General features: G+C 48.6%; 1 protein-coding gene and 1 non-coding gene across 3 annotated transcripts; both read left to right on the forward strand.

Moving 5' to 3' along the window:
• Positions 1–172: 172 nt before the first annotated feature.
• On the forward strand, positions 173–23,984 carry AP1G1 (adaptor related protein complex 1 subunit gamma 1). Of its 2 annotated transcripts, none has more exons than XM_077931672.1 (23): positions 173–516; positions 7,751–7,954; positions 10,286–10,410; positions 11,003–11,144; positions 11,509–11,605; positions 12,820–12,896; positions 15,466–15,561; positions 15,741–15,821; positions 15,929–16,027; positions 16,332–16,387; positions 16,837–16,950; positions 17,772–17,912; positions 18,331–18,385; positions 19,321–19,443; positions 19,582–19,671; positions 19,777–19,904; positions 20,328–20,432; positions 20,983–21,124; positions 21,427–21,553; positions 21,702–21,791; positions 21,919–22,079; positions 22,427–22,525; positions 22,892–23,984. In XM_077931672.1, the coding sequence occupies exons 2-23, from the start codon at positions 7,754–7,756 to the stop codon at positions 22,991–22,993; spliced, it is 2,451 nt and encodes an 816-aa protein (XP_077787798.1). In that variant the 5' UTR covers positions 173–516; positions 7,751–7,753; the 3' UTR covers positions 22,994–23,984. The 2 variants fall into 2 exon arrangements, with proteins under 2 accessions (XP_077787798.1, XP_077787797.1); XM_077931671.1 differs by having other exon boundaries at positions 173–473.
• Positions 17,530–17,615, forward strand: LOC114603674 (small nucleolar RNA SNORD71). Its single transcript, XR_003708146.2, has one exon. It is a non-coding gene; the product is annotated as a small nucleolar RNA SNORD71 (small nucleolar RNA).
• Positions 23,985–24,196: the final 212 nt, after the last annotated feature.

Raw genomic sequence — 24,196 nt, forward strand, 5'->3', positions numbered from 1 at the left:
GACGGCAGGCGCTTCGCCTCTCGGGCTGTCGGCAAGTTCCGTATCCAGAACGGAACTTTAAAGTTCGCTGTACGACCCGGCCGGACGCATGTCGTGAGCACAGCCGCAGCGGTGACTAGGCAGGCGTCTGACGTCATCACTACCTGCCACGGCGCAGTCTCACCGCTAATCGTGTGACACCGCTACAGATACTTCCGCGGAGGAAACGAGTTCTGGGGCCAGTTACCGCGGTTCCAAGCGCAGAGCATTCTGTCTGGCCACGAAACCCGCCGGCTGGCGGCGACGGAGGACTCAGCAACGTTAATGGATGCAGCAGGCTATCGCCGCGCCGTGCTCTGAGGGAGGGCAGTCAGTGAGTCCCGGTCTCCAGATTCCTCCGCCTGCGGTATCGGTGCTGAGGCCGCGCCGCCGCCATTTTGGATGCCAGGCTCTAGCTACTGCCGCCGCCGCCTTCGCCGTAGGGATCCGGCCCGGTGAGTGCCGCTCGGGGAGAGAGGAGGGGCGCTGCCAGGCAGGGTAGGTGTTGCTGCTGCTGCTGCTTCTACTTCGGCGGTAGGATCCTAGGCCCGCCGCCGCTGCCCGGGGCAAGGCCCCGCCACCGCCGCCTCCCGCCCCGCCTCCCGGGACTGACTGAGCCTTGGCCGCCGAGGGCCCGGCCGCTTTCCGGTCGGTGGGTGGGTCGGCTGGCTAAGGGGAGAGGCGCCGGTTCCTAGCGCAAGAAGGGAGCGCGCTGCCGTGTTCCTTGAGGGTTGCAGCCGTCTGACTCGTCAGCTGGCTCGTGAGGCCTGGCGGGGCTGCTGTCCCTGCCGGAGCGGCCCTTCGCCCTCCCGGGCAAGAGGTGGCTGTTCCTCCGTCCGCTTCCCTTCTCCGCGCCGCCGCGTCCCTAGCAAAGGCCAGCCTAGGCGGTGCTCCTTAGCCCATGACTTCCTTCCCGCTATTCGAGGCGTTTTTCTCTTCGCCCGGCCAGTTCTGTCTCTGCTGTCGGCGGAAGTGCCTGTGGCCTCTTCTGTAGACGAGGAGAGCCTTCTCCGCGCGCCGCGCCGGAGTTCACCCCCGTACAGCTCGCCCGGGCTTCCGACGATCGGATCGGCTCCTATCCGAGACCTGAAGAAAGAGACTCGCCTCGCCCCTTGACAGGCCTTGTGAGCAAGGGGCTTAGGAACACCTCGTCGGGGAGAGAGACTGAGAGTCACTCCCGATTACGGCAGGGTCGACACTAGGAAAAGGCTCAAGGCTGTTGGATGTGGATTCCGACGCTTTGCAAGGAATGCCTGTTCAGTGAGCGCTGGGGAAAGTTTGAAAGGCCAAGACCACGGGTGGGTGCGGGGAAGTGAGAGGGCAGTCCAGCCAGCTGGCTCACCTGTCAACTTGACCTGAAGAAGCCATTGCAGTTCCTTTTCTTGCCCTCCTGTCGAGAGGGAAATATTTGTTTATTTTTATTTAACGAAAGTTTTATTCCATTTGATTGTAAGAATTTCTAAGGTTCTAAGCTGCTTTCCTACTGAGGTTAATGATTGTGAAGGAGTTATCTAGCAGTACTCTTGTAGATGAGTAACAGTTGGAAGAGGGTTACTCAACATCTGCAGACCTTCTGAAACTTAACTTTATTTTAATATGGACATTCCTGCCCATATCCTTAGTTGCTTCAGCTTGATTGCCCAGTTTTCTGTCCCCTAGACTGGAACTCCTTGCGAGAAACCCTTTGTGACAATCTCTTTCTCTTCTCTTCAAACACTTCCTCAAAACACATTTTCACTTTGAAGCCTGTTGTTTAATGCCTTTGGTTTCACCTTCATTGTTGCAACATGGAGTATTTGCTCACATTTCTCCTTCATCTGTCATTTAAAATTTAGAAACTGTAAGCTCATATTGATGTGATTCTCTGCAAAGCATCATGCGGAATGATGGTGCTACCTTATAACTAATGATTAACAGAACCTGTCTGACAGAGGGCCTCTCTTTTATAAAATGTCTAACTAGTGTATGCTGAAAATCCTCTGTGTCTCTTGAAAGAAATTATGACAATTGGGCAGAATTGTTACATTGACTAAGTTTGGTGTAGCTCAAAGATATATCATGAGATGGAAGGTTTGTTTTTAAATAGTATTGCAGATGGAGTATGCTTGTCTTTTGTCTGAATACAGTGGTCTTTACCTTTGTTGAATTTCTGTTGGCTATGGGCAAGTGTCCAGAATTAGCCAGGTGCATTTTGCACTTGACTATTGACCACTCGCAACCATGAGTTATATTTTATCTGCACAATCAGAATGAATTTCAGGAACCAAAATGCTTTTTCTGTGCAGCCTGAGCAGGAGCAACGTTAGTTAATTATTGTAGTTTGTCTTCACTTACCCCACCCCACTGACCTTGTCACAGTTGTGAAGAACATTCCTATGTTATGAATGATCAGTGTCACCATTAAGAAAAAGATGTATGAATAGGCCAATATGTATGTGGACTGTCCCTGCATCAAGTGACTTTTCTTTAAGTTCTCAGAGTTCTTAACCTAGTTCAAGGTAGTCATCTGAACTAGCCAGGTGTTTCACTGATAATCAATCACAAATAGTCCATCATTTGAAAAATAAGACTTTAGAGCCATCTTACCCTCAAATGGCAACTAGATATTCCGTTTTGGTGACTGTAGCCTTGGTTTAAGGAGCCCTTTGGCACCTAACTTACATATCATAGTTTCTAACACTGCTGTGAGCTTATTCTGGATGTTTTTGTATTTGTAGTACACTTTCTTTCCAGCAGTATGGTTGCATTGCCACTGTTTTTGTTAACAATGTCTGGCTGTTAATTCAGGGTGTACCTGCATTGAGGTGGTGAATTGTGTTCTGTGTCTCTCCTCCCAAACATAGTTAATAAACTTTACTATGTGTGTTGGCTTGCATGTTGACCATCTTATGGCAGAGTTGGATTTTAGGAGTAGTTGCAGGTGTTTTTGAACCAAAGACCTGTTTTTTATTGTTTCTTCAGCTTGGGCATCTTCTGAGAGTTTTTTGGGACCTGCAATCAGAAACTGTTTGTAATCTGAACAGTGCTGTCTTGAGACCTCTTGCTGCCTGAGGTAGATCTCAAATTTCTGTTCTGTAGGGCTAACCCTGTACCATTCAAACGGCAGTACAGCCTCCCTCTAGCTTTGGCCACCTCCATTATGCTGCCTGAAGTGCGCTGCTTCATCCTTCTATGTATCAGGGCCCACCCTAATTGTGAAAGTTCCGTTAAGAGTGTTGCTACTTTGAAAGAGTTCTTATATTTGGTTTATCTTGTGACTCATTCCTTGGAGTACCTGAAGAGAGGTGGGGTCAACTTTAGTGTAGCAAGATGAGCTTTAGGACAGCCTTGCATGTAACAACTCACCTGGTAGTCATAGGCAACCAGAAATTCCATCCTGGTGAGTGAATGCCACATTAGACAGATAGCTATCAGAGCATTTCTTACTAAACATCTGTTTACCAGATATTATTTGTAAAATGTCATAGACTTAATAGAGGCACTTGTGGTATGTTGGCTACTCTGGAAGGTTGTGATTCACTAAGAAGCTCTTCCAAAGCGTCTTAGTAGAAGTACTTCTGGATCCTAGAAGCAGCCTGAGAGCCTCCCTTCTTAACTGGGAGCTTTGGATGGAAACTCAAGCTGGCTCATGAAACATGGAAGGAGCTGGCTCACTGTGGGTCGTGTGCTTGCTCTGATCCACCAGGATCCTCCTGTGTAATTATGGCAACAGCTTCCTTTCCTAAGGAATCCACACAGATTTGGCAGTAAGTGGGTTGGAAGGCACAAGATGGAACAAGACTCTCTAGCAGGCATGGGTCTACCCTGGTTAGCACTTGGGGAAAGGGAAATAATTCTGCTTCTCTGTCGCCAGAAGATCAGACCTGGAGTCTGGTCAGTCTCCATTATCCTGCAACACCTGCAGTTTGTGCTGTGGTTTATTTTCCATAGACCACCTTGGATATTCTGTGGAGGGACATAAATCATCTAATAACATGCATGAAGGAATAATGGCATGGGGAAGGAATTCGGCTCAGTAGTGGAGCACCAGTTTTGCAAGTAGAAGATGCCAGGGTCAATCTCCGGGTAGGGCTGGGAGAGACCCCCTACCTGAAAGCCTGGAGAACAACTGCTAGTCAGTGTGGACCGTTCTGAGCTTGATGGACCAGTGGTCTGACACAAACAGAAGGCAACTTACTATGTCCCTATGTTAGTGGCAAATGTAAATTGTGGAATGAAAGAATATATAACTGTAAATATTCCCTTAATGAGAAGCCTCCGGTTTGGAGACTGGTGGCTATAGAGAGCTCTGATGAGATCTCTCTGCCTGAACAGAGTCCTCTGCTTTCAACCAGCACATGGACCCATCTGTGAAGGGAGGCTGCAGACTTCTTGTCGACTTCATATTGTGTTGCAGGGAGTGTCTTGGGAAGCATGTTTGTTCTCAGTAGCAGAAAGGGAGGCTTTTGAAGAAGGGGAATCATTTTTGCATGTTGATTTGGAAGCAAAGTCCAGAAATATAGTTAACAGAATGAGGTTGGTTGGATAAATGTAAAATCACCCAGTAAACAGGACCAGGATAGGGGAACTATTTCTGCTAGCAGGAATGAAAACAGCCATGTGATCCCAAGAATGGGCTTGAGAGCACATTATTAGAGTTCAAGAAAACTTTACCTAGAGTCAGTCTCTACCTGGATGGTTTGGAACTCCATGGAATCAGCTCCTCTGTAGGTGACTGCCTGCTTGCTGCAGATGCTGCTGAAGGAAAGCCCTGCTCTGGGCCCCACCTATGGCATGTGGACATATGCGGTTAGGCTTTCTTGGTGATGGTGGAGGCTCCTTGGTTATGAGACTCTTCTCCATGGACTCAGCGATGGCCTCCTTTTTCTCTTCAGGCAACAGGTCAGAACAGTATGGCTTGAGCCATGCATTTTTCAGATGTTTTTCCTCTGTGTGCGCCTTGGATTTTTATATTGCTGCTGCATTAGAGTGAGTTGTGCTGTTTTATTGTTATTAGGATTTATGATGGTGGTTCAGTGGCTTGAACATTTTGTTTTGGGATGGAAAAGTGGGAAATCAATGTTAAAGGAAAAAAATTAATGCTGAAGTTTTCAAATAATAATAATAATGCCCCATCCATCCGGCTGGGTTTCCAGCGCATATAAAAACATAAGATGTCAAGCATTAAAAACTTCCCGATACAGGGCTGTCTTCATAAGTGAAAGGTTCATCAGAGACCATGTCTTTCACCCACCTGCTGACTACAGTTTCCTTGACAGGTAGGACTGTTCAGCCTACCAAAGAGAGGCAGTTCAGAATACCTTGGAAGATGGTGGCCATCCAGCTTCTGCTTTAAAACCTTCTGGGGCTGGTGTGTGTAGTAATAGGTCTCCTCCATCCATCTGCAAGAGGTTGTACTAGGATGATTTGTGAGGTCCCCTTCCAGCTCTGTAGCTAGCAGCAGCAGCATGACCTGAAAGGCATGTGTCCTTCTTTTGTTTCTCCTACTTGACAGCCACCTTCTTTTGAAGGTGGATGTGAGGAGGCCCTTACAAAATCAGCTTGGGAAATGAATGGGCTGGCACAAGTGGGTTTCACAAGCAATAAGAGAGAACTTGCAGTGGTTTCTGTAGCTTGTTGAACATCTAACCACATTTTGTAGTTTTTATGAAATGCATCAGTCAAAAATGTAGGCATCTACAGATGCTGAGTGCTCAGTCTAGAGCTGCTTAATTTAGAATTTCTGTCCGTTATTTATTGCACAACCCTTAACAAATGAAGTCTCTGAATGGATTGGTGTAGTCACAGTTTGAATGCTCAACTAAAAGAGAGCCACAGCCCACTGTAATGTGACTTGTACTGATGAAGCACTTTTAGAAGAGGCCTTGAGTTGGGCTACCTAGCTTCTTCCCACGGTTTTAAATAACAGCATAGACTTTTCCTGGGTTTCATCGTTTGGGCTCAGTGGCTACCTGTTGGGCCTGCAAGTGCATTTGGAATCAGCTCTGGGTTCGGTCACATGTGAGAAGCAGCAGCAGTGCTGGTGTCCATTGAGTGCTGGGCTCAGTTTTTAGTCAACCACTGGGCTGGGAGTATACTGGAAGTAGTCTGCTTAAGGCTGTACTGGGAAAGTGGGGGAGGGGATGTCCCACCCTTCTGGAACTGTCCCACTCAGGCTCTGCTGTCCTTGCTTTGAAAAAGCCTGAGAAACAGCCATAATGAAGAGCCTGAAAGGGGCAGAGCTGTCTGGACGAAAAGGACTTGAATGAAACCCTGATTGTCTCCATCAGGTCCTCAGAAGTAAGATGTCACGTCGGCATGAAAATTGTCTTCACAATGTTAATGACACTTGCTTGCTCATGTTTAGCTGTGCTAATTGAAACTTAGGTTTGCATGTTTGACTGGTCTAAAAATGTGTCCACTCTGTAAGTATTATTACATCATGGTAACTGTAAACTTGGATATGATTTACTTTGTATGAGATGTATTTACAGACACATGCATTTTAAATTCCAAAAGAACGATACAGTTGTACCTTGGTTTTCGAACAGAATCCGTTCCGTTTGACTTCCAAAAACTTTCAAAAACTGAGGCACGGCTTCTGATTGGCTGCAGGAGCTTCCTGCACTCAGTTGGAAGCCGCATAAACCACATTGGATGTTTGGCTTCCAAAAAAGTTTGTAAATTGGAACACTTCTGTATTTGCGCGTTCGGGAGCCAAAACGTTTGAGTCACAAGGCATTTGAGAACCAAGGTACAACTGTACAATATCAGAATGACCATTCTCATTCGTAAAAGTAATGTACATATTAGTATTATGCAGTAGTGTATGCTGGGCCTTGAAAATAATACTTTTTCCTCCTGACTTGTGGATAATTTATTTCAGTTTGTTTGGCAGATAAACAGACCAGAGTAGCAGAGAGTGACCCATGCATTGGGGCCAAAGGCTGCTTTGAAATATAATGGGAGTTTCCTTTAGTTGAAAAGCAAATCCAGAGTGAAGTAGAATATTTGGGTTTGAGCCAGAGGTGTTCCTGTGGTTTGCTAGATCCTGTAAATAAGCCTTCACCTTGGGGCTGGCAGATTCAGATCCTTCTATGGCTGCATAATTTGGTTTGCTTCAATCTCAGGTTTGTTTTCACAAGCAGGGCTTAATCCAAGGCTCAGGAAGATTGTGTAGGGTTGCTGATTAATCTAGGACTTTTGCCTTATTTGGGGATGGCAGAAGGAGGGAGGAGGCTCCTATCTGTGCTGGTATGCAAATTTAGGCAGAAATTCCTGGTGATTAGGGACCAGCCACAGGAAGAAACAAACAGTTTCTTGGGTTTGCCATGAGAGGTGAGCTGTGTGTGTTGTAAAGAACACATGCAGTCAGTTCATCACCAGCCTTAGTCTGCCACCCATTCCACCATGCAGTAGTGGAGACAGAGCTGCAGCGAATGCATCATTACATACCTTGGCAACAGAGCCATATCTCTTTCCTTACTACAGATATCTTAAGCCACTTGGCAGGGAAGACAGACTTTTTGAGGCTGAAGTATTCTGGAGTCCCAGCTGTGGCAGAGATGGCTGACTTGGGATAAACACCGTGGATTGAACCATAGAGAGTTGTGTCAGTATAATCAATGCCAGCTTGGAGACCCTACCAGCCTCTCTCTACAGTTTCTCATGGGGTATTGTTTTAAAGACTTAACTGCTGAGGTTTAATTCCCTGCTCATTATCTCTCCCTCCCCCCATTATCTTTTTTCTCAGAGGATGCCAGCCCCCATCAGACTCCGGGAGCTGATCCGGACCATCCGGACAGCGCGGACCCAGGCAGAAGAAAGGGAGATGATCCAAAAAGAATGTGCTGCCATCCGATCGTCTTTCCGAGAAGAGGACAACACTTACCGCTGCCGGAATGTGGCCAAGTTGCTCTACATGCACATGTTGGGCTACCCTGCACACTTTGGACAGGTAGGCCCTCTTCTTTTCATCAGTAGTGGCAGCAGCCCTTTTGCAAATTCCTAGCTTTGGATGTTTAGTGGGAGGCTCATCATGCTGGCAAAGTGCCTTCAGAGTTGCAGCCTGTAGGAAACTGCACAGTTGTCTTCCTCTTGCTGCGTATTAATAACTCAAGTGCTTCCTTGGGCTGGAAATCCTTTGTGGAAGAGAAATATTTTTATGTGCCTCACAGAAACCTAAGGAGGAGCATATCACAATCCTCATGGTTTTATTTCATCATCTTACTTTAGCAAAGGATATATTTGTGATCTTTAAAGTGCCCAAGCCATTCCTTAAATTTTCCCAAGAGCTGTTCTACTCTGTTTTGTCGCCAGGGACTTCATCTCATGGCATTTAATTTTGCTTTCTAAGTTGCTTGCAAATTGAGTGGTGTGTGTGGTGTGATAGAAGGTTCACAGGAAGACTTATGAGAGGTCTTAGTTTCCAGATGCTGGTTCTGCATGTGATGAGCAGAAGTTTCATGATGGAGCTCTCCAGCCACACTGCATGGCTCTTTCATAGTGCATCAGCCCTCTGTTGGGAATTAAAACCAATGGGCCATTCAATCCTCTGGGCTCTGGGCAAGGGCACAAGGCTAGGGGGCAAAGGTTGGCAAAGGGATAATGGGCAGCTCTGCTATGGGTAGGGAAGGTGTGGCTGTGTTCTTGCTGCTGCCTTGCCATGTTTCTGGGCCATTCATTTGAGAACTGGAAAGGCAACCAGACCAGCAAAAGGCCCTTCCTGAGCCCAAGCCACCAAGTAAAAAGGCCTGAAAGTGGGCCGTGGGAAAAGCGTGGCTTGTTTCTCTTGCTCCAGCTGAAATGGGATATATTGGTGTCAAAGTTGCTCCTCCTCTGCTCAGCTAGATCAAGGGAGCAGCTCACCCAGATCAGGTTACTGAACTGAGCTCTGCATGTAGGAAGCAGGCAGGCATTTGAACAGGCTGGGTACAGGTAGAAACCTTTCTCCTCTCTGTCCAAGCCTGAAGTGCTGCTGCTGCTGTGCCTTGTCTTCCTGGCATACCATGATGGAGAGTTTGTTCAGAACACCAGGAAGACCTAGGAGGTGGGCCACAAGCTCTTGGCATAATTGCCTCTTCTTCAGCAGATGTGCTTTTCTGCTAGACCTCATACAGGAGTTTCATAGAATTGCAGAGTTGGAAAGAACCCTGAGGATCATCTTGTCCAACTCCCTGCAGTGCAGGAATATGCAGCTATCCCATATGGAGATATGAACTTGTGATCTTTGTGTTACTAGCACCAACCAACTAAGCTTATCAACCTAACCTGAAACTTTAGCCTAAGCTGGGTGCTGCGTGATTGGGAAATAACTGGATTTAGAAAGCAGAACGAATGGATTCTTTAAAAGCAGCTTTGCCGTTGCTCTTCTGCAGTTGTAAAGACTGGACAGATCCTGTGTAGATTCATGCTGTGGTGCTGAAGAGATTGTGAGTGAAGCATTATCCATCATTTTCCCACCTGCCTTAATGACAGGCAAACTTAGACCAGCACCAACATTCTTCCTACAGACAGCCCCAAGGCTAATTGGGACTTGCTTTTAGCAAGGATTTGCGAGCAAATTCAAACCTTGATTTTAAATGACATTGAAATATTTCAGATCCTGTGAGGCATTTAGCTGCCACAGAAGTGCTCAGTTTTAGGATCCATTTCATTCTCATGGCTGAAGCCATGTACTGAAGGGGATTTAAGTAATGGTGTGTCTGAGCATTGTAGTAACCGTGCTGAGCCCTGGTTGAACCCTCAGGTTTCATTACAGACTCAGTTGTCCACAGCTACAGTTCATTCTTTTCTTTCAACCTTTCTCATCTGGCACCCCTCACAACCCGAATTGTTGCCACCAGGTTTTTAACACCCACCACTGTCTTTCCTGCAGGAAAAGCAAGTGGGAATATCCTGGCTAAGGCACTGCTGGACAGAGGTGCTCTGAGCTCCTCCACCCAGCACCTGCTGCCACCCCCTGCAAGAAAGGCCACTTATTTGGTCACTGCTCAGGGTGCCTCCAGCCTGCAGCAGCCACTGCCAAGGAAGCTTCATGCTGGTCTCTCCTCAGGGGAGTGCAGGAGAGCAGCTTGGTGCTTGGAGGTGAGATGTGCTCGACACCTTGACAGTGAAGCAACCCAACAACTGTCAGTCTTCTTTCCAGGCTCAGAGTCATGGAGGGAGTTGGTAGTAAGGCTAATCAATCACCAGGGTGTGGTAGCACAGTTGCCATGGTGAGTGTGACAAAAATGTTGGAAGCATTGGGGAGAGTCACTCCCTCTGGCTTCTCTGCCCCCTCTTGCAGTTGGAGTGCCTCAAACTGATTGCCTCTCAGAAATTCACGGACAAACGCATTGGTTACCTTGGAGCCATGTTGCTGCTGGATGAGAGGCAGGACGTCCACCTTCTCATGACCAACTGCATCAAGAAGTAAGGCCTTTTTCATTTCTAGGGTGGGAAGAGAGAGCTATTCTGTAAAGGTGGACCTGCTGGCAGGGCTTGTTGAGCCTTGAAGTTCATCACACCTTAGTCATGCACCCTCCTCTGAGAATCGCAGCCAGAAAGTGGTGGTGGAGGTTTAGGAAGGCAGGTAATAAGCTGCTTGCCTTGTAGAGCTGAAGCTACCTTCTGTGGGAGCAGTTAAGATGCACCACCATGCTGCAGATAGCTCTCATCCTTGTTGCTGTGTGTCTCTGGACCTGGCTCTGTAGAGCTATGGAAGGCATCTGGGCGGGAGTATCTGTAATATGACTTCAGTAGACACTTAAGTCATTTTTTTCTGGTGTAGAGATGCCACTGAACTTGTGGGGCATTTGACCACAGATGAGTTAGTGTGGTGGACACAGTTGCGTTGTCATTGACTGAGACAGGTGTTGGTTGTTCTTTGTTCCTTGGAAAGCATTCTAGCCCATTGCTATCCCCAGGGTTATCTGACACGCTGTCAGCTTGAGGCCGACTGCTTTGTATCTGGGAGTGCCTTATCACAGCCATTCTTTGCATTGCTGCTTTCTCTCTCTTCCAGTGACCTTAATCACAGCACACAGTATGTGCAAGGCCTGGCACTCTGCACCTTGGGCTGCATGGGCTCCTCTGAAATGTGTCGTGACCTAGCCGGGGAGGTGGAGAAGCTCCTGAAAACCTCCAATTCTTACTTGAGGAAAAAGGTATTTATTTATTTATTGGACAAAGGTACAACTTTAGGAGACCCCCTCCCCAAAAGGAGGGGGAGTCCTCTAGATCTGTTGAACTGTAAGCTCTTCCCTTTTCTTACATTAAGATCGTGGTTTGCTGCTTCTCAAATGTCAGCAGGAAGTTTCACTGCCCAGATCTTTGCAAGGAGTTTTTGACTGGCCCTTGGCAGTGGGTGGTCTCTTTGTGCCCACAATTAAGACTTAGCAGGACTAGAGTTAAAATGCAAATAAGGTACATAGTGTTTCTCTCTCGAGGGATCCCCTTTAGGGGTCTCTGTGTAGGGCTGCCTGCACATCTGCTGACCACTCCCCCTTCCACCCCCCAATTCTTCCATAGGCAGCCCTGTGTGCTGTTCATGTCATCAGGAAGGTGCCTGAGCTCATGGAAATGTTCCTGCCAGCCACAAAGAACCTGCTGAATGAGAAGAATCATGGTAAGGCCTGCTGTGGCAAGGGAAGGCCAAGACACTATGTATTTTTGGGGTGGACTAGAGAAATATGAGGACCTGAAGGGTTATGATAAGAAAGCTTGGGCAGTTTGGAATGGCATAGAAATCCTCGTAGATAAATGCCATGTGCAGCAAGGCCAGGAGCCAAGCATACTTTTGTGTTTCTGTGCTCATGAAACTCAGTTCTGGTGGACTCTGAGTTGCTTGCTCCCTCCTTCCCTTAGAACAGTGGAAGCTACCTTGCACTGAGTTGGCCCACTGGGCCACCTATCTCAGGTTACTAACTGGCAGCTGGGTTTGGAACAGGGAGCTTTCCCAGTCCTACCTAATGATGGCAGGGATTGAACCTGGGACACCTTCCACTGAGGTACTTTTGGTCAGGGGAGTGAAGGAAGCTAGATCCCATAACAGGGAGTGGGGTTAATGGAAGGAGACTCTTGACTGCTCGGTCAGAACAAAACCTCACCTATTCCAGTATCCTGTTCTCACAGTGGTCAGCCTGGTGCCACAAGCAGGACAAGCACAACATTGCGTTCCTAGCAACTGGTATTTAGAGGCATAGCCCCTCTGAAGTAGTAACAGTATGCAGCCATCATGGTTTGTATCCAGCAGTGGGCTTGCAAGCCTTATGGGCTTGGCCCTTTGAGGTATCTTGTGAGCTAGTGAGTTCCAGCCTGCTGCAGTGTGTGTTGTTGGCATGAAGGAGGCATTAACGTGGGCAATGGGGAGAGCCGGCTTCAGCCTACTCTGCAGCATCTGCCTCACTTGTGTTTTGGCTGTGGGGTTGAAGGAGAGAGGCGTTTGAGGCTCCCTTTGCCACCAAGCTTTGCTCATGTTTCTACAGGCTACAGAGCTCAGTTCAGTGCTGCCTTTGGAGGGGTCTAAAGAGTTCCTTGCAGCTTATCCTTTTATCAGCAGTTTCTCATAGGGAAAAGTAAAAAGGCCTGGCTGCTTTGGCCTAGGATTGAAGTCTCTCTGCTTTTTCATCCACAACCACTTCTGGCTTCCATACAGAGGATTATCTTGTGTATTGAGGATCCTGGCCCAGAAGTGCTGAGGCTCAGAGGGCAGGTTGCTGGTTAGAAGCTGCCAAGCTGCTGCCTTAAAAGCTTGCAGTCTCTCATAGTCCATCTTAACTGTGGCGAGTCCTTGGTGATGGCCATGTAAAGCATAGTCTCCTTCCTCTCTTTTCCTGGCAGGTGTTCTTCACACCTCTGTGGTCCTCCTTACGGAAATGTGTGAGAGAAGCCCAGACATGCTAGCCCATTTTAGAAAGGTAAGTCCTTGTCGACTTGTCACCCTATTGCATGTGCCCCTCTGGGCAGAGTTTTGAGGCAGCTTGGCTCCTACCTTTGAGGGACTGACGTGGGTGTCAGTTTCCAGTCGCTGATGGGTTGGCCTTGCAGGAGAGAAGCATGTGTCCTTCCTTGGCAAAATATCCATTTGGTTGAATGGAAGCCCTGCAGCTGGGAAGCCCCTGTGCTTATGCCAGGGTATGTCTTTTCTACCCTTTCTGTGGAACTGAGTGGCAGGGTGGTGCACTTGGGCCAGGTCACTCCAGCTGCTGCTCTTGCAGCTTCTGTTTTCTGTTTTCTGTTTTCTCCATTTTATAAAGTGATACCACCTCAGCAATGATTTGAGGGGAGGGAGCCGAAAATTCCTCAAAACCCAGGGAGATCCTGAGCAAAGCAGGAGCTGCTGCTTCTCCAGCTGCTTAGCCATGGAGAGGGCCACCTCTGCTTGCCAGCCTGCCTCCCATTGTTGGGGCTGTGCGTGGAGAACTGTTGCCCAACACAGAAGGGACCTGGCCAGGGAGGTAGATGAAGCTGTCGGTCCAGCTGGGGAGAGTTGAGTGCAGTTGTGCTTCAGGTGTTGTTGTCCTGGTTACCCTTCCTGCCCTTTGTTTTGCCGCTGCTGCTGGTGGAGGTGGATGAGGTGGTTGATGTTGTGAGCTGTTGCTCCTCTCCCTAACGCCTGCTTCATCTCTTCTGTCCCTTTTGTCTGTTTGGAATCCTGCTGTGGTGGGTTAGAATGAAAAGGTAAGAGTCACTCACTTTTTCTTCCTCCCCTATGCCCCCCATGCATGCTTTCATTGGGCCTGTTGAGGTTTGTGCCAATCCACTGCTTACTGCACTAATACTGCAGCTTGACTAATTGTGTTTGTAGTTGAGTTTATTAATGCCCTGATTAAACCTAATACCTAAGGCAACCTTGGATCTCTGTTACAGTCCTCTTGAAACTCAGGTGGTTCTGCTACAGTCTCCCTCTGCTACAGTTGGATGGATCTTTGAGGGATGTGAGGGGGGTTTGCATCTGTGCTGTTCATGGTGGGTGTTTTCCATTGGCTTGGTACAAGGCTTCTATAAGGTGTGGGATGGGTAGTAAGCAGAGAAGGTGGAAGAGTGAACCGCCCCGTTCAGAGCAATTTGCCTTCATGCTATGGGCAGCTGTTGAAGGCAGAGATACTCCTCTTCCTTCCCTACTTGCTTCTGCTTGGCTGGAGACTGATCTCTACAGCTGTTTCTGCTCCCCCATGCTTGTCCCATCATCACTGGTTATGACTTGTGCATGGTTAGAGCAAAATAATGGTGGGTATGGGAAGTCTCAGTGACATGACTAAGCAGGGTTCCAAGCGATGAGATATTGCAATGAGATTGAGCAAGATCTCTGTCTTCCTAAAAGATTGTCTAAAGTTTGTATATTTGGCCAGCTGCCATATCTTAGCAGAGTCTTTCATTTTACAAAGGCCCTTTCGCTCTCTGCCCCTCAACTTGAGGCACTGAGAAGGAAATCCTCTTTGGGGCTTTATCCTGTCTTGGCACCAAGTTAAAGTTGTTAACCAATTTAAAATTATTGGGTTGTAGCCAATGCTAGAGGAGACCCATTGAAATTAATTGATTAAAGTAAGTCGGTTGATTTCAGTGAGTGGACCAAGAATAGGACTTGGATAAACAACCCATTTAGGTAGAATGCATCCATTTAGCAGTTTTAAAATTATGCCCAAATATTTACAATTCTTACTAACGTGCTCAAAACAGCAAATGGTGCAGAAGTAGGGGGATAGGCTGAGAGTGAAATAGATTCAGAGTTGACCTGGGATTTTGTGTCAGGCTTGGTTGCTTCATCCAAACAGAGCCTCTCCCCTGGGGGAACCACATCAGCATTCTAAGCTTGGAGACTTCCCTCTTATTCCTGCCACGCCCACATGCCTCTTTGTGGCCACATAAGTGAGCACCAAGAGCAGGGGGATCTCTGTGCTGGTGTGCTTTCTACTAACCACAGAAGGTTAGTAGGGTTGTAAAAGGAGACAGGCAAGGGAAAGAACCTACAGGGTTCTGGAAGTTGTATGGTTGACTGTTAGAGCCTGGCTGTAAGTGGATCAGGACAAAGAGGAACTACATAGTTTCATCTTCCTGTTTTCCTCAATGATCAACCAGATACCCCACTGGGAATCACACACATAAGCATGTGATAGGCAGCAGCCCTCTCTCCCATTCATATTCTGCAGCAGCTGGTATTCAGAGGCACACTATATCTGATACTGGAGGCAGCTTCAGCCAGTGGGAGCCAGGTCAAAGCCATTTGCTTCCTGTTAGTAGTTTGAAGCATCAGTTGCCCACCAGACTATTCATATGTATATTGCAGCATGGCTGTGTAGGGCCAGCAGGCTTATTTGGCTCTGTGCTGTGGAAAGCAGCAATGAGAGCCCCTTCAGCTCTCACCTACAGATGGTGAATCTAATACCCTTTTTTCCTGTGAGAGACTCCTCCTTGGACCCCTTCTTCATGTCAGGTACAACAGCAGGGCTGTAGATCAGATGGCTGATGGCTCTTTGTCCTCTGCAGCTTGTGCCCCAGCTAGTCCGTATCCTGAAGAACCTCATCATGTCTGGTTATTCCCCCGAGCATGATGTTTCTGGAATCAGCGACCCCTTCCTGCAGGTAAGGGCTTTGGGGCCAGGCACGTGCTGGGCAGGGAGAGGAGTGAATGTTGGCCAGGGAATGGAGCCCCCCCCCCAGCCTCCTCCCTCAAGTATGAAGAGGATCCTGCAGTTGCTGACTTCAAGACCAGAGCCTTCTGGGTCCATTGTAGCTCAAAAGGAGAACTCTGTCCTTTTCAGGTGCGAATCCTACGATTGCTGAGAATTCTAGGCCGAAATGATGATGACTCAAGTGAAGCTATGAATGACATCCTTGCCCAGGTGAGGTGTGCAGCCTGCCAAATCATTGTTGGGAGGCGGAAGGGAAGGTGGTGCATTGGTCTAGAGGGAGGAAGCTAGAAAGTGAGATTGTCTGTCTTGTGTTCCAGGTGGCCACGAATACTGAAACGAGTAAAAATGTCGGAAATGCCATTCTTTACGAAACCGTCTTAACTATCATGGACATCAAGTCTGAGAGTGGTCTGCGAGTACGTAATCTTGGGTTTGTGGGATCCTAGGAGAGACACTGAGCAAAACAAAGCTTTGTGGCCCATCACAGTTTCTCCAGCCATAGCCAAGCGTTCCCATGGGGGCTGACCTCTAAATGATGTTTGAGTCAGATGAAAGCAGCTCAGGGCTCTTGCATGGAAGCAGACCAGCTGACAAGGAAGAACCTGGGTCACTGAGGTTGCTCATAGATCCAATCCCCTTTGGGAGTTTTTTGGCTGGAGAGTGAAAAGTATCAACAAGTAGATGTTCCTGACCCATGTCTCTTTGCTTGTCTCTTTCTAGGTGTTGGCCATTAACATCTTAGGCCGATTCTTGCTCAATAATGACAAAAATATCAGGTAGGTCAGAGTACAGGTCCAGGATGGAAAACATGTTCTGGTTGGAGCAGGCACAGCTTTCTCCAGGTCTCTTGTGGCAATATTGGTTGTTTTTGAGGCGTGGCCAGGGCAGCCGTTGCAGGTGCTTTCTACTGCCTGGGTCTGTACTGCCGCAACCATATGCACCATGTGAAATTCTGGGCTCTTTTTTCCACATCCTATTGGTCTAGCAGGCTACCTGGCTAGAATTGGTTCTGAGAGAAATTCATTTTCACTCCCCAGGTGCTCTGATACAGATGGGAGGGTTAGAATCCATTGCGTGGAGGTTTGCATTGGCTGCCCTTGCAAGTCACTCAACCTGCTTGCTCCATCTCCCTTGACTGCCTGGCTGTGCTGTCTTCAAAAGCCTTCTAGTGTGCTGTGACACAGAACAGCTGCCATAGTCTAAAGCAACAGGTCTCTTTTTTCAGATATGTAGCTTTAACATCCTTGTTGAAGACTGTGCAGACTGACCACAATGCTGTACAGCGGCACAGAAGCACCATTGTGGATTGCCTAAAAGATCTGGACGTCTCCATCAAACGGTGAGTCAGATTGGTATGCTAGGACTGTGGGTCCAGGTGGCCCAACCATCTAGGATTCATTCTCGTGTCACCCCTCCTCTGCTCGCCACTGTGAGCCAGAAGCTACTCATGAGGCATTGTTGTTTAAAGCATGGTCCCTTTTCCCACAGGGAACACCCTTATGACTGTCCCAAGTTCGTAACCATCACTGCTTCTTGTGGGAGTAAATATCATCATTTAAGTATACGCTGTGTGAAGTACTTCCTTTTGTCTATCCTGAATCATCTAACATTCAGTTTCATTGGATAACCCAATTTGGTTCAAGCTTGAGAGAAGGAGAAAAAATGCTGCCCTGTCCACTTTCTCCACACCATGCATCATTTTATATAGCTCGTGTTATCTTGCTGTCATCCCTAATACTTATTCCCGCCTAAAGTAACCTACTTTCTAGCTTTAAAGGGTTTGGGTCTGCAACCAAGAAGCTTGCTTCTCCTTGCAAACTCCTGCTCTGTCTTACTACTTGTTTTTGAACTTGGCCACCCCTTAGGTTTCATACTGGGACCCTGGAGTGATGAGAGGTGGGAGCCTTCTGGCTTGGCTGGTGCTGTTGTAGGATGAAGCCTAAGAGTGATCCATCAACAGAGCGCCTGGCGCAATGATGACACTCAAGCAGCTGACAAAGCACATTTGTGGCCTCTGGAAAGCTCTTTGGGGTGATGGGGAGACTTGTCAGTATAGGGGCTGCAAATGTGTAGGCTCTTGGTGGTGCTCAGGCCCAGGTCAGCAGAGCTGCATCCCTTCCTCTCCCCTTCCTCTGAATCCCTTCTTCTCCCCTTCTCCAGACGGGCGATGGAGCTGAGCTTTGCTCTCGTGAATGGGAACAACATCCGGGGAATGATGAAGGAACTGCTGTATTTCCTGGATTCCTGTGAGCCAGAGTTCAAGGCGGACTGTGCCTCAGGAATATTTCTTGCAGCAGAGAAGTAAGAAATCCAAATAATTTGTGTTTGTTTCATCCTTTGTGGTCCTCTTCCTCTCCTGCTCCCCCCCCCCCCCCCCGCTCTGCAGTCACAACTTCGGGAGGCCACAACTCACTCCCACTTGCTGCTCACAGCTACAGCTGGGGAGGAGCATTTTCAGGCTGGACCCATCTCTGCCAATGCTAGTCCTTCTGGTAATGCTACCTGGATACAATCACCCTGTGAGCCAAACGGCGGTAGTGGTCCTGTCACTCGCCCCTGGTGGAATGCAGGGATTTAGCTTCATCCTCTCTCCTGTGCAGTCAAGCTACGCAGTTGACTAATCCATGTCTGGAAAACCAAAATGGCCATACATTTGGGAACTGAAGGAACATTTGAAGAAGGAATGTCCTCACAGCTTTGCATCTACTGTGTTTTTCAGATATGCTCCTTCTAAGCGCTGGCACATAGACACAATCATGCGAGTCTTGACAACGGTGAGTGCTGACCTTGTCTGTTGTTCCTGTATCCCCAACAGTTGCTCTGAGCCTTAGGACCTGTCAGTTCTGTGTGTCCCAAGAGCCACCAATGGAGGTGGTGGACTTACCCAGGGGTTCTTGTTTGGTGGGGATAGAGGGATTTTTACATAGTTCTGTAACTCTTGAGGACTGACTGCTGCAATGTATTTTGCATGGGGTTGCCTCTGAAAATGATGTGGGAGCTTACACTACAAGTGCAGGCTGCTGCTGCTGCTGCTGTTGACTTAATGAATGAAGGACGAGGCTGCATTAGTTCTAGGGGCTCCCTGAGTTCTTCTGGGCCCAATTCGCGGTGCTGGTGCTTCAGGTTAAAATCACCCTTTAAAGCAATGGCAGCCCAGGACCAGCCTCTATAAAGACTGTCTTCTGATCAAACCTTGCTCTATTGATCCTTGACACATGAAGGAAAGTCATTGGCAGCCAGGAGTGGGGGTTTTGCCACAATTCTTTCTGGTCTGATCGCCAGAGGGAAGTCAAGAGTAGCTCATCCCGACTTAGGGCTCGCCAAAGACTTGCAAGAGTTGTAGCCTTTGGAAGCTGGTTTGATTGGGGGGGGGGTGCTTGCCAAATATGCAATGGTGGTGCAGTTAATTGTAGCTTTAAATTTTACTGCATTTTTATGTAAGCCATCTTTACCCTAAGAAAAGTGGTATATAAAAAAACTAATTGACTACAGCAGTGTCTAGAAATCTGCTTTTGAGTACCACTCCCTGGCTTTCTTGGATGATGATGATTATGATAAATAATAATTTAGTAGTATTGTTACTATTTATTTATTGCCCACCCATCTGGCTGGGTTACCCCAGTCACTCTGGGCAGCTCCCAACAGAATTAAAAGCACAATAAAACATCAAGGAATGGCTTGTAAACCTCTCTCTGGGTCCTCTTTCCAGGCAGGGAGTTATGTTCGTGACGATGCTGTACCCAACCTTATCCAGCTAATCACCAACAGCATGGAGATGCATGCTTACACTGTGCAGAGACTCTACAAAGCCATCATGGGTGACTATTCCCAAGTAAGTCCCCAGAGTGATGCTGGTGGTGGGTTGGGTTGCAGGGGAGAGGGAGGGGAAGCATTGTGTCAATGAACCTCTGTTAACTTTGGGTAAGAAGATGGCATTGCTGAGTTCACCTGTCCTCCTTCTCCTTGGTAGCAGCCCATGGTGCAGGTAGCTTCCTGGTGTATAGGAGAGTATGGAGACCTCTTGGTGTCTGGTCAGTGTGAGGAGGAGGAGCCAATCCAGGTAGGCCTACTGAAAGGGATAAAGATTTTACTTGACCTCTGGTGAAGTTTTCTCCCATCTGTCTCATGGCCCATCCTTCTTACCTCTGCCTTTTGGCTTGCTCAGGTCACGGAGGATGAAGTCCTTGATGTATTGGAAAGTGTCCTAGTCTCCAACATGTCTGTGTCTGTCACACGAGGCTATGCCCTCACTGCCATCATGAAGCTGTCCACTCGGTTCACTTGCACTGTCAAGTGAGTATTTTCAGGGGTGGGGCGGGGGGGCTCTGTCTATGCTGCTTGATCTTTATTGCAGTCCTTGAAATAATCAGGAGATAACTGGATCCCATTGCTTGCTGCTGTGTAAGCTTCATGAACCCTTACTTTGTGGATCGTAACCAGCACCCCCCCAAAAAATACTAACCACATGCATATTTCCATGTTCTCTCATCCTGAGAAGGAAGTGCCTGGTGAGGGGTCCAGCTGTACTTCTGTGTTACAGAAGCCAGGCATTGCCACTAGTCCAAGGAGACATAGTTGATTCCCAAGGACCCCAAAGGCTGGGCCAAGACACACACAGCTGCTACAGTTGCAGAGCTGGTAGAAGTACTTGCTCCCTGCTAAGCTGCAGCCCCTGCCCTGCTGCCACTTGTCACCATTTCTTTCCTACATCTCTAGCCGCATTAAGAAAGTGGTGTCCATATACGGCAGCAGCATTGATGTGGAGCTCCAGCAGAGGGCAGTGGAGTACAATGCCTTGTTCAAGAAGTACGATCACATGAGGTGAGTGTTAGAGGACACTGCTGTCCCCATGCCTTTTGACCTTCAGCCTGGTGGGTTGGAAACCTTCAGGGTTGCAGTAGTATCAGTATCACCACCTTACAAACATATGGTGGTAAATTAAGAAGTGGGTCCCAACCCTGAAGAAGGTGAAGACCTCTTGGTGTCTGGTCAGTGTGAGGAGGAGACCTCTGCCTGGCTTGACACCTGTTGGTGAACATTTCACAAGAGCTACCAGGGAACCAGGGGACAGTGCTGATTGCAACCAACCATTTCTAGTACGTGACCTCTATAGGCCCCAAACCATTAGCCCCATAGAAGAAACATCATAGAGACTCTTACATTGGTTCATGTGACTGGGGGAAGCTACTGGTTGCCTCAGCTGGACCTATTTGCATAGCAAAAATAGAGGACTTGAACTGACTAAAAATAGATTGCCTCTGACATTGACTGGTTGGGAGCTCACTCCCTCTCTACACCAGATCTGAGGAGTAACTCCTGTTCCTCCTAGCCTGTGAGTTGCCCAGGAGATAACAGCCTTGCCACTTTGCAGGTCAGCCCTGCTTGAGAGAATGCCAGTTATGGAGAAACTGACCACCAATGGCCCCACAGATGTCACTCAACCCAATGGGGAGGCAGAGCCAACAGTGCTGGAGACCAAACCTCCCCCTTCTGGCCTCCAGCCCACCAGCCAGGTAAGAGAAGGTGCTGCCAGTGCAACACTCAAGATAGCTATTCCTCCCTCCCTTCCTGCAAACAAGAGAGCAACATTGCATGGGGTTGCTGCTTTCTTAGAAAGCATCAAAGACTCCTTTGGGAACTGTTGCTTTGCAGCCCACGGCTGGCTGCAGGAGCAATTGTGGAGCCCCCACAGGAACAGGAGGCAGCTTTCTCTGCTGGCCCCCTTCAGAAGCTAATGTTGCTCAGGGAGGTTTTGAGACTAGATGGCTTCCTTGGCTAAGTGCCTTTAACAGTCTGATTTGGTGTTTCCTACCAGGCAAACGACTTGCTGGACCTGTTGGGAGGTAACGACATCACTCCCATCATTTCAACAGCCCCTCCAAACAAACCAGCTTCTGCTGGTGGGGAGCTGCTGGATCTCCTGGGGGATCTCAACCCAACAGGTGAGGTGCTGGACATGTGGAAGTGAGATTCAAGGGTGTGGGGAAGAAACTGGGCAAGATCTCTTATTTGTTGGAGGCACTAGCGCTGGTCCTTGCCTTGAAGAACTTCAGCCTAACCCTGCCCTTTCTTTCATAACTGATCCTGTAGGACCTCCAGCTCCTGCCCCACAGATATCGCAACCCCCATTTCTGTTGGACGGACTTTCTTCGCAACCCATCTTCAATGACATAACTGCTGGTAGGACTGTAGAACCTCGCTGTTTGAGCAGCGGCTGAGGTGGGCGGGGAATGTGTTCTATAGACTTTGTAAGGGCCAGTTGGAGAGGGCACCTTCCAGGACTCTGACCAGTACTGCATCTCCACAGGCATTCCCCCAATCACGGCCTACAACAAAAATGGATTGAAGATTGACTTTGCCTTTGAACGCTCAAACACCAACCCCAGCGTCACCGTGATCACAATACAGGCCTCCAACAGCACCGAGCTGGACATGACAGACTTTGTTTTCCAGGCTGCGGTACCAAAGGTGAGGCTGGTCTTTGGGGCAGGAGCATCTGCTTTGGTGGCCTCCTAGCTGCAGTGGGACAGACAGTGTTTCCAAGCAGACTGCCAAGCTCCTGAGGCTGGCTTGGCTCCAAAACTGTAGATGGACCCTTAGGACCAGCCCTTTGCCTTTGATATGGTCATAAGCGTCTTGCTGTGGCAAGAAAAGGGAGCACATTCTGATGAGAGGCAGAGGGCTAGGTGCTGTGCATCATTTTTCACTGTACTTGGAGCTTTGGGCCTCCTGTCTCCTGAAGCAGCAGCAGTAGTTGCAGCAGAAAAACCAGGTGAAAGTGTGCCCCCTTCTTCCTTTTGTTTGCCTCCCTCCAGACATTCCAGTTGCAGCTCCTGTCTCCCAGTAGCAGCGTCATCCCAGCATTTAACACAGGGACCATCACACAAGTCATTAAAGTCCTGAACCCCCAGAAGGTGAGCAAATGAGCATGTGAGTTACCTACTGCCATGTTCAGCATGGAGGCTGAAGGAGCAGCTGGGCTGGGAGTGGTGCCCAGCCTCTGAGTGCTTGATGGTACAGGTCATGCATTGGTTCTGAAGGCCTCTAGTTGTGGCTGTTCTGTTTGGTGGGTGGGGGTGGCATTGAACCTTCAGGGGCAGAATCTAAACAGCTGTGTGGTGCTTTTAGCTTCATAGTCCTGCTGGATGAACTCTGTGCCTTTTGGCACCCATTTAACTGAACGAAGTTGAGGTGGTTCCACTGCAGCTTCTGCAAGAGTGATCCCCTCACCCCTCCTGCCCAGATCTTCTTCATCTCTCCTTGTTTCATCCCGTTTGTAGCAACAGCTCCGCATGCGGATCAAGCTGACATATAATCACAAGGGCTCAGCAATGCAGGACCTGGCAGAAGTCAACAACTTTCCCACTCAGTCCTGGCAGTGAGCTCTGGCCCCACCCTCCTCACCCCACCTGGTTGGCCGAAGGAACGCTGGGCAGAGCGCTGTGACTCCAGAAATCCCCCCACTTGCACCATGGCCAGGGGAGCTGACGAGAGCAGCGGCTGCTGCAGAGCAGGAGGACTGGCCTTGCTCACCTTGATGAAGCATATCTCTTAAGACACTTGCTGGCTCGCTCTCTCTTCTCTCCTCTCCTGGCTGCTGAGCCACACTTGCCACAGAAGCCACGTTCCCCTTGTTTTGGAAGGGGGGGAGGGGAGGTGCACTGTGGCATGTGCGACTGTTTCTCCCCGCCTGCCATCTTCTCTCCTCCGGTGGGCGTGGGCGAGTGAGTGAGTGAAGCGAGTTTTGTTTCGGCTCCTTGCTAGCCGGGTTACCACCTTCAGGCACTTTTCATCCAGAGTTCATGTTGGAAATGTATTCCAAGGATGCTGGTGACCCTTTCTCCTTGGAGTTCCCTGACATGGGGGGCCTTTTCTACGCTTGACTGCACACCCCGAGGGCAGTGGCTTGAGTCTGAGAAGGGGATGGATAGGTGGACCTGCTGTTCTGGACAGAAGCTCTGCTTTGGAGGATTCAGTGGTGGAGGCAGCAACGCCACACCCTCTTTGGCCAGTGCCTCCCTCTCAGAAAGCATCATGATGGATGAGACTGGCTGCTCCCTCCAGCAAGTCGCTCTTCAGCGTGCCCCCACCCCAAATCTTGGAACTCCTCTTGTCTGATCCTTGGCTGTCAGCTGTGGTAGGTGGGTAGAAAGGAAATGTGTGTTGCTTAAAGATGGAAAGGGGGGGCACCATTTGCCTGCAGAAAGACTCATCTCAAGACTCCACTGCAAAGCTGCTTTCCCCCCTCAGCCCTTTTCATTTCCTGAGTCTGTCAGAGTCCTGGATTCCATTTGAATTCGTTCTCCTCCTGGGACGTTTGTGTTGTATCTGTAATATTGGCACTGAAAATAAAGACCATGCGGTTTAATGAGACCTTTCCTGCTTTTAGTAGCTGGTTTTGCAGCTCCTTGCATAGACGTTGAGCAGAGGACATTCCTGTTTTTGAAGGCCAAGATTCCAAAGTATGACAACTCCCTAAGAGAGAAGTTTTTAGGGCAGAAGTCAGTGGGTTAGGGGGGCATGTGTAGGATTCCAGGAGCAGCAAAGAAGGGGGAAACACTTTAGAGTTCCCATCTATGATTGGC

This window comes from Podarcis muralis, chromosome 7 (genome assembly GCF_964188315.1).
Source record: "Podarcis muralis chromosome 7, rPodMur119.hap1.1, whole genome shotgun sequence".
NCBI lineage: Eukaryota > Metazoa > Chordata > Lepidosauria > Squamata > Lacertidae > Podarcis > Podarcis muralis.

Coding starts and splice junctions, on each gene's coding strand:
- AP1G1 (XM_077931672.1), top strand. CDS start 7,754: ATGCCAGCCCCCATCAGACTCCGGGAGCTGATCCGGACCATCCGGACA. Junction 19,905..20,327: donor CGGTTCACTTGCACTGTCAA/GTGAGTATTTTC, acceptor CTACATCTCTAG/CCGCATTAAGAAAGTGGTGT. Junction 21,792..21,918: donor CTTCAATGACATAACTGCTG/GTAGGACTGTAG, acceptor GCATCTCCACAG/GCATTCCCCCAATCACGGCC.